The 14,146-nt window shown below is 37.7% G+C and overlaps 1 protein-coding gene across 7 annotated transcripts in view; it reads right to left on the reverse strand.

The window, feature by feature from the left end:
• The window catches only part of LOC126355837 (proton channel OtopLc-like), a 642,361-nt gene that overhangs the window by 68,620 nt on the left and 559,595 nt on the right, over positions 1 to 14,146 (reverse strand). For 5 of the 7 annotated variants that reach the window (XM_050006292.1, XM_050006291.1, XM_050006290.1 and 2 more), the window contains 2 exons: positions 11,587 to 11,758; positions 941 to 1,384 (listed from right to left, as the gene is read on the reverse strand). In XM_050006292.1, the coding sequence (XP_049862249.1) occupies positions 941 to 1,384; positions 11,587 to 11,758 (616 nt within the window). The remainder of the gene's footprint in view (positions 1 to 940; positions 1,385 to 11,586; positions 11,759 to 14,146) is intronic. The other 2 variants (XM_050006296.1, XM_050006294.1) reach the window with 1 other exon arrangement.

Consider the following 14,146-nt stretch of genomic DNA (forward strand, 5'->3'; position numbering starts at 1 on the left):
GGAAAGTGGGGTACAAAGATCAGGATACTGAAAAAAAATAGTCTATGTGAACAATACAATCTAAATCATTTAAATCCAATCCTCAGCTATAAGGCTCAAAATGACAAACATAGCATGCTTATACACGTTTTTCCATTTCACGTATGGTCTTGCTAACACTAAATGTTTCACCCTCTTCAAATTATTAAACCTTCACACTGCTTGTAGTTACCCTTTTAGTTATTTTTTACCCTATTCAATCTTCTGCAATAACTGCATACTTTTTTCATCAGAATCCTTTTTCAGATAATTTGTTATTTGTGCATGTACACTATATATGCGATGTCATATGTACTGTCCTTTCCCTAAGGCTTTTGTTTCTTTTCACACTTCTTGTTCCATACTGTATTTCTCTTCATATTTATACTGTTTCTCTGTAGCAGATTAGGGTGTTCTTTGATTTGACATTGACTGTTTCTATGGATGCCCAATGTTACACTTCCTGTCAGTTTCTTTTCTGTCAATATACTTCAGGCCAGTCTTCCATAAAAAGAACTTGACTGTGTTATCTTTCACTGTAGTGTCTTTAGTTACTTTCCCATTTCTTCCACTCAGACAATTAAGGAGGATTTTTCTCTATTCTACTCTTGAAACTTAAATTGTGCTTGTTTCGTCTTAATTAAAATCTCATACTTATTCACATACAGTTGAAAATGTCAACATTGAAGAGCTGTATGTAGAATGCAGATAAATGACAACCAGCAAGGGTAAAACACCACACATCTTTGGACTGCAATTGCGATTTCAAGTTTATGCATTTACATCATCACATGCCACTGAGCTATAGCATGCAAAAGGCAAGCACATAAATAAAATTGTAAGAGAAGTGAAAGCAAACACAGACAACCTTCTCTTTATTAACAAAAGTCATAACATATGTGAGGGAACCAGTGAGACTCACCGTCAAGAGCTCTGGGATAGTCCATTGAATCAAGCATCGTAGGGAACTGTGAGAACAAAGCAGTGGTAGGGATAGTAGCAGCAGTGGTGCTGGTGGTTGTGGTTGTAGATGCAGTTGTGGTAGTAATAGGAGTAGTGGTAGGACTGTGTGTGGTAAGTGTGGTTGGGAATGCAGTAGATGTGGTACGCAGTGTTGTTGTAGGAGCTGCAGTGGTAGTGACCGTGGTGGATGGAACAGTAGTACTAGGGGTTGTGGGAGGAAGAGTAACCTCAAGAATGGCACGCAAGGTAGAGTTGGTGATGCGGGCGATGGTGTGGGCAGCTGTCCTAGCTGTCGTTTGCAGGCTTGTGGCTCCCGCGCCTGCAGCAGCAGCTACCGTTGTCCCCTGCCCAAGAGTGGGGGCACCAGGGGCTGAATCGAAGATGCTCGGCCCACGAATTAACTCTGGCGGTGCAACGGAACCGTGTACCACAAGCATTATTTACATGAGGCCAAGTAAAGGGCTGTTAACTTTGCAGTCTTCATGAATATAGTGTGCAAATTCAAATACAATGTAAATATTCTCATTCAACAGAGCTTAAAGTCAATTCACATACACTACAATTGATTAATTTACACGTAGTGTACTGTACCACATTAGAATATGTAATCACAAAACTGGACTTCATGCATTATTTATTCTCAAGTAAACTGTAACTTTCTACTATGAACTTATACACTTTATTTTTGACCCTCAACTGTTATATCTGTCTCTTTGTAATCGTTTTATATGCTTATTTCTTGCTAAAGCAATAAAGTATATTATGTCTTATATAAGCTACATTAGCATACATGTTACTGCAACACCAGATACTTTGTTGAGTAAGTCTGTAAGTTAACAGCTCTTCACAGGACTATCAATTGTATAAGTTACACAACAGATATTAAAACTCTGCCATGCAAAATATAACTATTGCACTTTTATACAGGAAAGCATTTTAAAAAATGGAAGCTTGTGATAAAATGTGAGGAAAATTGTAAATTGTGTTTACATGATTTTACTACAAATCTGCACTACACTGTTTTCTACTTCATGATAAGAACACAGACTAAAATAATATATGTAATGGACAGCAGGTCTACAAGGGGCAAAAATAATCTACAAGTATCTTCCATAACAACAATTAGGATAGGTAGCCATACTTCAGTGTTCATTTATGGAGGAGATGCATACACGAACCTGAGAACTTGAGAAGTTCCATGGAATAAATGGATACGATACACACTACAACAGTAAATGCTGTGTTCTTCGTAATGGTATCAAATACAGTTGCAATATGTCAGATATATGAATGGACAGTATTTTATGTACAAGTGCTTATATCAAAGAATATTAATATGTAATAAGTGAAGAGACAATTTTCACAATAATCAATAACATATACAGTCTTATGTAGGTTACAGGTACTGCTATAAAGGGGCAAGTGTATGAAGCCAACAGGAAAATGAGATTAACTGGGAGAATGAAATATGGAATTCAGAGATGAAATCAACATGTTCAATTTTCCATATAGAAATCTAAGTTCATCCTAGACTGGTTCAAGAACAAGGAGAATTTAAGAGAGAGAGAGAATCATATTTACATTTTATGTAAAAGTGCTAAAAGATTTTGTCAATTTTCATTATAACATTTTTAATGGGATATTATTCTCACAATTTAAACATGTAAGTTAGAGATAAAAGAGGAATTATGAACTGCTGAAAAAATGAGCTATGAGGAGCTCTACCATAAATACTCTTGGTTCTCTTATGTTTATTTTGTGTCCAGCAATTACAGAAAATGTACATGGCTGCATACATTTGTAATGTCATTTCTGCATACTTCCTTAACCACCATCACTGTAATCATCATCATCATCATCATCATCATCATCATCATCATCATCATCATATGCAGCAACAACAACAATAATATTAACACAATGAGGATATAAACAAGTAATGTAAATATGGTACTTTTTCTTGTCATGTTGCCTAAACTATTACACACAAGAAACATAACAGTTTGGAATTCAAACAACTACATTAGAGGGATGATTGATATATGAGCAAACACTTTTTTTCCCCTAAAAAAGAAAGGGGAAAAAAACAACCTATATTTCATCAGCTTTCATGGAAGGAATAAATAATACCGAGTTCATCAAGAGCTGATAGAAATTATAGTGTAAAAGAAATGACCATGCTGTTGTGCACCTTTGAACCATTTTTGTGAAAAGAAGTGAGAAGCATAAGAATTAATTATCTGAATCTTAATCCTATCCTCTCCAATATAGCTTAAAGAATTTAAGTCAAAGTTTAAATATCAACAGCAAGTTTAAGGATACCACCAGAAATGAGATACCAGTACTGATAACTATGTAACTTTACAGTGCACTGGCAACTCATGGAAATTATGATTCAAAGTAAGATATACATTCCAAGGCATGTCTGCATATCATCCAGCTGTTAATTACTTCAACCTTTTTTTCCATGTAAAATATCAGTGTAGTGATACTATAGGAATTTGAGGATTTTATAGAATATATGCCTTTACAGATACAAATAAGTAATTAGATCTACAGAAAAATAAATATTGTATGTTAACAATCAGCATTTTCTGAAGTTACAATAGTCTTTATATGTCATGGGATCGAATAAATGAGGCTTTTTAAATAAGCTGCTGGAGAAAGATGTTCTAGACAAGTTCTATCCTAGTCTGAAGTTTATGATATTTGCAGGTTAGTACACAAGCTCAACAAAAACTGACTACTCACACTATTTAAGGGGAACATAGTGATTGTCTTGCAAACAAAATTCTTTCAACCCAATTTTTCACCTTTGGGTTTCAAAAATGGTATCACAACTGCTGTCAGCTTCTTAAAAAGTCATCATCACATGAGATTAGAAGTAAGTTAAACGATTTCCACCCATAGGTGTGAGCTGTGAGTGGTAAACTGGTTGGTGGTGCTTCCAAGTTCACACTTGCACACACAGTGACTGATGGCACTTGCAGATCAGTTCTGTAGGTGTACAGCATATAAAACACTTCAAGTATCACAAAGTGTTGGTGGTGGTGGTGGTGGTGGTGGTGGTGGTGGTGGTGGTGGTGGTGATGATGATGATGATCATGATAAAGATGGAATTATGGGGGCACACAATATCAAGGTCCTTAGTGCCCATAAGTCACAGAAGATGAATGTAGTTAAATTAGTTAACATTAAGATATTCTAGAATAAAAGGATAAAATGTTTCCTACAACTTCACTTGGGAAGAACACATGAAAACACCCTAAAAGCTTTACATGTGACAGTCTGTAAAAGGTGAATAAAAGGAAATGGAGAGCCCAAGAAAAGGTACTGAAAGAGTATCAGGTACACGCGGCTGGCTTATCACTCAACAAAAAAGGATGTGTCAACCACTGCAACAAACAATAAAACTCTAACTAACAGCTTAGTTAGAGTCAGACAAAATTTTACAATGCATGTTGTGGGCTAAAATAGGAGGCAGTTCCACACTTAAATTTACTGCTGCCCTCTTGTCAAAGTATAAAACACACACTGTTAAATATGACGTATTGAAACATGTGCTCCATAAGTCCCACAGAATGGTAAGTCCTCTCACTGGGGCAAGAAGTCATGGGTCAGAGAAGTGAGACCTATATGGAATTGGGTCACTGCCACTTCATCCCATCTCTGCAAATGGAAGGAGTATCACCATGGTTCGAGATTTGGTTTCACAGGACACAGCTAATTTCCTGACACTTCAGGGCACTCTGGTCCGCAATGGCATATTCTTTCTAGGTCAACACCAAGGAAATGACTCATAATGGAACAGTATATGTTTCTTCTGTGTGTCCCTGACAAGCTTCCTTGGCTGTAATTTTAACCTCCTCACTGCTCTGGATTCCAACAGACCCTGGTAATCATCAGAATACTACATCCTTTCCCTGGTCATGCAGATGCATCAGGGAATCCTGAATCAACTGGACCATTTATTCCATGTCGGGAACATCTGTGAAATCACCTTATGGCACAAAGAGAACCAGAACAAATGAGAAAATTATTCTCTCTCTCTCTCTCTCTCTCTCTCTCTCTCTCTCTCTCTGTCTCTCTCTCTCTCTCATGCCTCAACAACTCCGGTACCCTCAGGATCACAAAGCTCTGCAGTATAAAAGGTAAATTTCACTGGTAGGCAAATCTCGAGAACATGCTCAGGGAAAATGCCTGAGCAGACAAGTGATCCCCTGCTTAGACCCATCAAAGTACATGAGAATAAATTTGAAGAGCATGTGTAAAATATTCCTAATAAGGGTTATAAGACAACGCTAGATGTACCATCTAGCCAAGGTCGTGTGGTGTGAAACATTAATATTTGTCATATCAAGCTCTAAAAGGCAGCTCAGTGCACAAATACCAAAGCACCTTGTAGCTCTGACAGAATTATTAAAGAGTTGTTCCACAGATGGATAAGTAATGGTATGATGAATAACTGGTTATGGCAGGGAATAGGTCTTACATGGTCGCTATATCATGATTCATCACCACAAAGTATTAAGTGGTGGCTCCACAGTCTTGGTACAAATGCTCCACAGTTTTCGTACAAATTCTGAGGATAGGGCTGGTCCTAAATGTCCTTGTGGCCAGCCTAATACCTACATGGTGAATATCAGTGAGGAGCTTCAAGTATGATGACTGAGCAGATCCATCTACTATACATCCATAAATGAGGGGCATGATAATACTGGAGCAGGCACTTACCATCTATTCCCCAAGTCATGTGACTTACACTTTTTAAAATAATGAATGTTTTGTAAGACCTTGCTTCCAAACCTCTCAAGTGCAGCAACCAACTGAAATATGAGGCCCAGGAACCTCAACATATCTTCAAAAGCTAGTTACAACTGCTCTGTGGTTCCTGGTAGTTTGAAAGAAGAGCAGATAATTGAAAAATTATCTACAAAAAGGAGTACTGTACAGGGCTCCTTAGCGTATACATGGTACCATCAGTGGCTATTAAAAAAGAGGGCTACACTTAACACACTATCTTGAGGAACACATTTTCTTGGATAAAATCATGTGATAGTGTACTACCAACTCCATATTTAAAATAACATGCAGACAGGGAGGACTGTACCAATATGGATGATGTCATCAAAAGCCCCATCATGGAATTCTTCCAAGATACTGTGCTTCCATCGAGTATGGTATGCCTTCTCAAGGTTGGAAAAGGTGCCTATTAGGTGGCATCTGTGCAAGAAAGCCTGCTGTAGAACCATTTCCAGCAGAGTCGGATTATCGATGGTAGAACAATACCTCCAGGAGCTGTCCAGATTCTGGGATCCAGAAACGATGGCAGCTGATGATCAGCTCGAATTCTAATATCATGTTGTTGTACCTGTCTCATAGTCATGTCCTATACACACAAGGCAGGCTGTGTAGGCAGCCAGGAGGATGTGTGTAAATAGTTCTCATTAAAATAGATATTTTCCTTCTTCGGCCTGGGATATTTACCACGGCATTACATGTCATCTGGGGGGCACCAGACTTGCCAATAGGCAAGGTGTCTGTCACTGCAGAGAGCACTGTCAGGATGGGGAGGGGGCACTATTTTGCTATGCGAGGTGATGTGTCCTTACAGTACCATGCAGATACCCATCTGCTTCCAACTATTTAGGCCATTAGTGGACCATGCAAAGTGATTTATGCCCTGTGTCTCAAACCAGTAGTACCAGCAGTTGTGTCTGACCGCATCAGCAGTTCAGTCCCCATGCTACAGGTGGCAGTACCCAGTTTCATCTCAGTGCTCCACTCCAACAGGCCTGGCCCATTTCATTTTGGTCTTCACCAGCAGCAAGTCAGATGTCACACACCAGGAGCACTGGCCCAAGTTGCCACCTCCCATGACTCTAGGGTAGTTGTGTAGGCACATCACAGTGAATGTCACAGGACAGGTATTACTGTTGTATGTAGCTGTGTGGCTATTCTTCCAAGGACACTATAATTGTTTTGTTTTGATAATAAAGTTATTCTTTTAAAAGTGTCTTTGATCACTTTCAGTAAGAGGATACTTCAGATGTGATGAGGATCTTGTAAAAAAATCAAAATTGGTTAAACAGCATTTGTGTGAACCGAAGCTGAGATAACACAATAAAAGAATTATTCACTAAAATGATAACATGTCAAGTGAATGTACAAATCAAGGAAAAAGTAGTCTGACATGTGACAACACTGTCTTTAAAACATACAGATGAGCTCTGATCATGTACAGTTCCAAAAATGCATTCAAAAAGGGTTACATCTTTGATCTTTGCAAATGACAGTTTCCCTGAAGCAAGGATCAAAAAAGAATGACTGCGGTCCAACTAGCACATTACTCCTGTACTAATGACTCCTCAGCATCAGATGTGTCTTTGTTTTGGTGTCAGAGGTATTCCTGCATATAGGAATACAGACAAATAGTGATGTAGATAGTGGAAAATGAGGTTAGACAGTGAAGTGCCTCTTGCAGAGTTCCAATATTGTCACAACATTCAAATAAAGCCCTAATGTCCGACATTTTCATATGACTGCAGTGCCTGTTATGTCTTGCATAAATCACATGTTGCGTTACACCGCTGGGGCCATGATTTCTCTGGTTCTTCTAGTCCCATTATGTCCTTTATTGAGGCACCAATTATCCAATATATTGGATGTTATATAAGAATGCCGACCAGTTCCACTGTAAAACTTTGTGACTTGCCTAGACTGTATCCTTTCGAACTGGTGAGGCACAGTTATTGTTTATGTAATATTTACTGTTATCAGAGACTAAAACACAATGCTCAATGCTTTTTTTGCTTCTTCTGGAATGAAGATTAATGAATGATTGCAATTATTTTAGACACATTTATTTATGTCAATGTATAGTACAGAGTGTGCCACTATTGAATATCACAAGCATTTTTATTTCCTGAATATCAGACCTGATAGATGTGCTTCCCCTTGGCACACATATTCCTGTCGCCTGATAGGAAATTTATGCATGGTTTGACCTAACATTTCAATAGAAATCCTGTAGATTTCCTCTTATACTCTTGCTTTAAGTTCTTCAGTGTGAACAGGTCAAGTATGGTAAACTGTGTTCTGAATCATCCTTACATATCATGTTCTTTTCCTTCCAGTTAGTTTTACCAGTCCAACCACTTGTGATTAAATTTGATTGGTGTCAGTTTTAAATTATACTTTTCTCTACTATTCTGCTTTTTGTAAGTAGACTCTCTTAGCTGCATCAAGCTGTGACTGCCCCATTAGGCAAATGCAACAGTTCCATATAACAATACAAACTTCTGCACAACACAGCAATCTTATTCATTTCAAAACAGATGAATACTAACTTTTGAATATCATAATTTCTCCATATTTACTAATCAGATAGTGGAGAGTGAAATGATACTGAATTACTCTGTTTGAGAGATATGATACTATCAGCAGAAATTACTGTAGTTCTATTTGAAAAAGCAAACTTGATATTAAAGTGTCAACCATGCCACTGCAAGTACTTCATTCTTTTGTTGTACCCTCCAAAAGCTCTTTATCTGAGGACATTTGTTCTCTTTGATGTTCCACATGCAATAATTGTTAAATTTAACCACCTTCAGTTAGCACTTCTCTAACAATCTGAACTGCATGTGTGGGGATTTTTGCATAAAAAACATGGCTAACTCATGCCTCTCACATTTGTGATCTTAAGTCAGTCCGAAATCTGTAGTTATTTAGTGTTCATAGTTAATTTCTGCATCCTGGTGCAAAAATAATTAAAATGTTACTCATGGGCACAAGACAACAAATGGACATAGGTTGGACTGGGAGGAATTCTTTGTCGCACAATCCTTTAATAACAATAATATTATGATAATGACAGATTGCTACTCACCGTACAGAGATGTTGAGTCACAGACAGGCACAACATCTTTTTCATAATATTATGGGTATTCCATCCTGCATTTTTCATTGTTTGACAATCCTTCAATGACTTATCAAAATATATGGATTGTGGGGATGCATAACCATTTTAATATTTTAAAAAATAATATCCATAGTAAAATAAGTCTTATTTTACACTATACAGACAAATACCTGTATACCTATGTAATATGTACATATAAGCACAACTGTAAGGGTTGCTCAAAAAGAAATGAGCCGGAGGCATCATTACAGAAATCAGTAACTGTATGTTAGAAGTACTGACCATGGCTGTTGAGACACTTGTCCCACTGTGACACAAGGCAGTGAATGGCGGTCTCAAAATTTCCGTGGCTGCAATGTTAACCAGTTCCGCACGTACAGCTGGGTGTCACCATCCACATGAGTGCAGGAAAAGTTATGCTGACGTTCTTCTTTGACCAAGATGGCCCTCTTCTGATTCACTTCCTGCAGTGTGGGACAACAGTGAACACCCAGTGTTACTCGCAAACCTTGACCACTGTTCACCAAGCGATCAAATCAAAACAACCAGGTAGTCTCACCTGTGGGTAATTCTGCTCCACAACAATGCAAAGCCTCATACAGCCAACAAAGTCACAGACCTCCAGCAGAAATTCAAATGGGAAGTTCTTGGCCACCATCCATACAGTCTGGACCTCTCTCCCTGTGATTATGCCATTTTTGGTCTCCGTAAAAAGGCTCTGAGGGGCAAACGATTCACCTTTGATGACTATGTCCAGCTGTACATGCGGAACTTGTTAACATCGCCGCCCCAGTAATTTTATGAGACAGTCATTCACCACCTTGTGTCACAGTGGAACAAGTGTCTCATCAGCCAGGTTCAATACTTCTAACATAAAGGTACTCGTTTCTGTAATTATGCCTACAGCTCATTTATGTTTGAATGCCCCTTATAGTTAGCACAAAATGAAGAGAAAAAACACTTTTTTGGAAGTGTCATACTGTGTGTGAACTGGGCAAAATAATTTAGGGTTACTAGGCAGTTTATAAGAACTGCTTCTTTTTACTGTATTATTGAAAACAATTTCATGTGTATGAAGTTGGTTCCTTAGGTATGATCTACACGACACATTTATGAATTTGACTGATTAAAAATTGTCACCTAGTGGGTAAATTAAGATTGAGTAGCAAAACTTATCAACAGGGGAAATTGCGTTACTACTTCACAAAAGTAATGTTCACTGATCCCTGATGGAACATGACATGATTTTTAGTAGTAACAATATACTCATATTTGCATATCTTCGTACCTGTCCCGTAATAATTTTTTTTTTAAATTAAGACTGCAGCTTGGCTGAGCCTTTTTGAGGTGACTACATGCTCAGAATATGTTTATTTTGCAAGACGGAATAGTCAGATCAATGGGTGCTGACAAACGAAGTTGTCAGTGGAAGAATGCACTGACCCACAATTGTGTATTTTGAGTTGCTGCTTGTCATTTGTTTGATCAAATTTAAAAACTAGAACATAAATACGATAAAGACCAAGCAAATAATATATCAGACAGCTCTTTCTAGCAGTACATACAAAAAACTTTGTTATCCAAATGAGGGGTATTCATAAACACAGCAAATCATTGCTACCACAAGCTGCTTATATCTTTAATCCATTTTACATTTGTTCATAACTGTATGTCCGAGTTTAATATAAAATGACAGTAAATTTTTAAGTTTTATTCATATAATACTAACAGATGAGAAAGAGAACAAAATTAACTCTGTGGGCAAGTGAAGGGGTGATGAGACGAAGGAGGGGGGGGGGGGGGGGGGATTACAGGCTAGACTATTTGTTGCAATGTACATTACACAGGTCATTAATAATTAAATAATTAAAAGACTATTCTATAATATACCTTCTATCTCCTTTTGTCAAATAACTATTTCATTGTGTCTGCAGGCTTTCTTGGTATATCCCAATGACAATATCTTGTTGGGTGATTGGCCAAGTGGTTGCATCACCTTGTCACAACATTTCAGTGCATTTTGTATCCATCATCTTCAAACTTTGCCTTAAGACAATGTGTATGAAACTCATTGCAATGTGGTGACAAGATGGTGCCACCACTTAGTGGATCACCCAACAAGATTTTATCAGCTATCTCATTATTTATTTGACAGTTGCTTGCATTCTAGTGACTAAGTCTGGGTATTGTGACAAAAAAAAAAATTAAGAAATAAAGCACAAAGAAATTATGCAGTATACAAAGCATTTACTAAACAACTAAGAACCAAATAAAATAAAAATGTAATGCAGTAAATATAAACATATTTGTAAATGACATGTAAGTAACTGAATGTGACACACTGAAATCAAATTAATGAATCATTGTGGATGAAAACAATAACTATGCAGTGATGCAAAACAGTATCAGTACAGAACAATCAGGAATGCTAACCTCCAATGTTGTGAATATGTCGTGACAAATCCTAGTCTACCACATTCAACTGCTAAGGCATATTCAGGGTACTTATGACTAACTGAGAATTTGCAGCATTATCATACTTTAAACTTCTCATTCGAAAACCAGCATTACTAGTGGGCTATTTATCAAATTCAAAAATTGATTTCTGTAGTTTCATTATGAATAAAAGTCAAATCAAAGATGTGAATAAACTCTACAGGCTAAGAAATAAATCTCATACATACCGACTCCACTATCTTCATCTGCAGCCAAAAATGATTCAAGACGTCGATGCTGGTATGCAGAAATTTCTTTTAGGCTCTCAAGCACCAAAGTTCGAATCCAGACACACAAATTTGTAGCAACTACATGCATAAGTCCAAAACGTGCAACAACCTTGAAGCGATGAATATTCAGCTGTACGGACCACAATTGAATTATATGTTAGAAACATGTTCACTGAGTTTATTCCAGTTAAGAGAATTATAAACTTAATTGAGGACATATAACTACAGAGTGCACCAAGTTAAGCAAAGTATGGTACAGCTTATAGAAACACTATGTTGGCACATGACGACGCACAAAAATATTTCTGCAACTCTCATTGTGTTGCAGTAATTTATGTACATGAAGTTATTAGTAGAAGGCACTGACAAAATCTCTTAATGAAACAACTGTAATACCAGAGAGCACTTATTAGGGAAATTATGTTGCATTTAGTTCATCCTCTGTAACGCCAGGCAATCAATTGCGGAACAATGTGTCTGAGAATATGGTGAGCAATCTTGTTGGAGGATGGTTACTAAGACATTATCCCAAAAACTATGGTTTTGGAAGGGTAGTTGGATGGCTTGAGGCAAATCAAAATGTTACCACCACAGTGAGTGTGATGATACAGCAAAAAAAGTTCCCACAATTTAAAATATTGTTGCTTCCATTGAAAGCACAATGGAGAGTCTGAAGATATTCTGGATACTTAACATTGGTTCTAAACCAAATGGTGTTAATGACCAGACAAGTTGATTGACTGATTAAGGTGGTCAAGACAAATATTGTCAGTGCCTCTACTGAAACATTCTGAGGTAAATGAAGTTAAATATTTAAAAATATGTTCAATAAATAACCTAATTTGAAATCTGATCCTCTCTGTACTATTATCACTTACATATCTATTGTTATGATACATTTAAAACACCAATACAATTGCTAAACAAAATGAGTAGAGGTAAACACTCGTCTGTAACTGACTGATGTGCGTCCCATAACATTACAGAGACTTCACTAGCTCTCAAAGTAGTTATCTAGCTTAAGTACATACTCTTCCATATGCAACCAGCTACCCTAACGAAACCCACCTGTGTATGTATATGTACAACACGTGAATCAGACAGGTGAATGGCTGCCTTTTCAGATCACACTGCCTAACAACTTACATAGAAAATTGGACATAATACATAATCTCATTCTCAGATGAAAGAGAGACCAAATTAAGTGGTTAAGCCAGTTCCTACCCTCTTGTCAAAATACAGAACACATTCTGTTACAATGTGGAATACAATATCTGTATACTATAAACATCACTTACTGGGTGGGGCATTTTGCCAGAGGAGAAATTCATGCATTGTAGGGCAGTGCACCACCTGATGCGTTAAAAATGCTTCCTCATATTTCAGTGACAATAAACAGGACTGCCATGGATGTATTGCTGGTTTTATCAACAGCAGCTTTTTATTCCTCAACCTTAGCTACACTTCCAAGTATAGATACATGAACTTGTATCTCAACAAGAAAGTAACTGTATCCTGTTTAATTGGCAAATAATGGCAAATTACTCTGTCATCTGATAGGAACAATAATACAATCTGCAGCTAGTGCTACCAGGTCTTACTAAACATGAATCCATCATAGTCTAGATCCCCATGGTTGATTTATGAATATTTACCTGAGGATGAGCTCTAGTACACAATGTTGGTGACTCTGTATGTTGACAGTACAATTTTAAAATGATATGCTGTGAGAAATAGCCAGTGCATAGCTAATATTAACTTAGTAATTGTGATACAAAGATTGTTGTCCTCAGCCTGAAGACTTGTTTGATGCAGCTCACAATTCTAGTCTACCCTATGGAAGATTCATCATCTCTGTAGTATTACTGCAACCTACATCTATTTGAACCTGCTTATTGTATTCAAGCCTTTTTCTCCTTCTACAATTTATACTCTCCACTTTTCCCTCCACTACCATGCTGACAATTCCTTGGTACCACTGGACATACTCTATGAACTGATCAAACAATGAAAAATGCAGGATGGAATGCAACGATACGAGAGAAGTAAAGTTGCTACTCACCATATAGCGGAGATGCTGAGTTGTGATAGGCACAATAAAAAGATTCACTGTCCACTACTTCTACAACAACCTCCAAACCTCCCCCACACCCCCTCATAGCTGACAAACCTTGTCTTGCAGACCTACTACACTTACCCCATCCTCAGAAACTCACTCCCACCACCACACAGAACTCAAAACCTAAACAGACCCACAACACAGTCGTGAACCTTTCCTCCAGAATCCTTAGACCCACAGAAATATCAGTCCTTTTCAAAGACCTCAACTTTTGCACCACTCCAAAATTCAACTGTGCAGAACTATTTAAAGACCTTCTCTTCTTCTCCACGTCCTTACAGTGCAAACACTTTTTCACCACCAACCCGACCAATCAGACTCAGCCAAAGACCAACACTGAACCTTGCCTAACTCAGTTCCCTCCACCATCCAGCCGTGGTCCACCCCCACTGCCTCCAA

The sequence above is a fragment of the Schistocerca gregaria genome, chromosome 3 (assembly GCF_023897955.1).
Source record: "Schistocerca gregaria isolate iqSchGreg1 chromosome 3, iqSchGreg1.2, whole genome shotgun sequence".
Taxonomy (NCBI): Eukaryota; Metazoa; Arthropoda; class Insecta; order Orthoptera; family Acrididae; genus Schistocerca; species Schistocerca gregaria.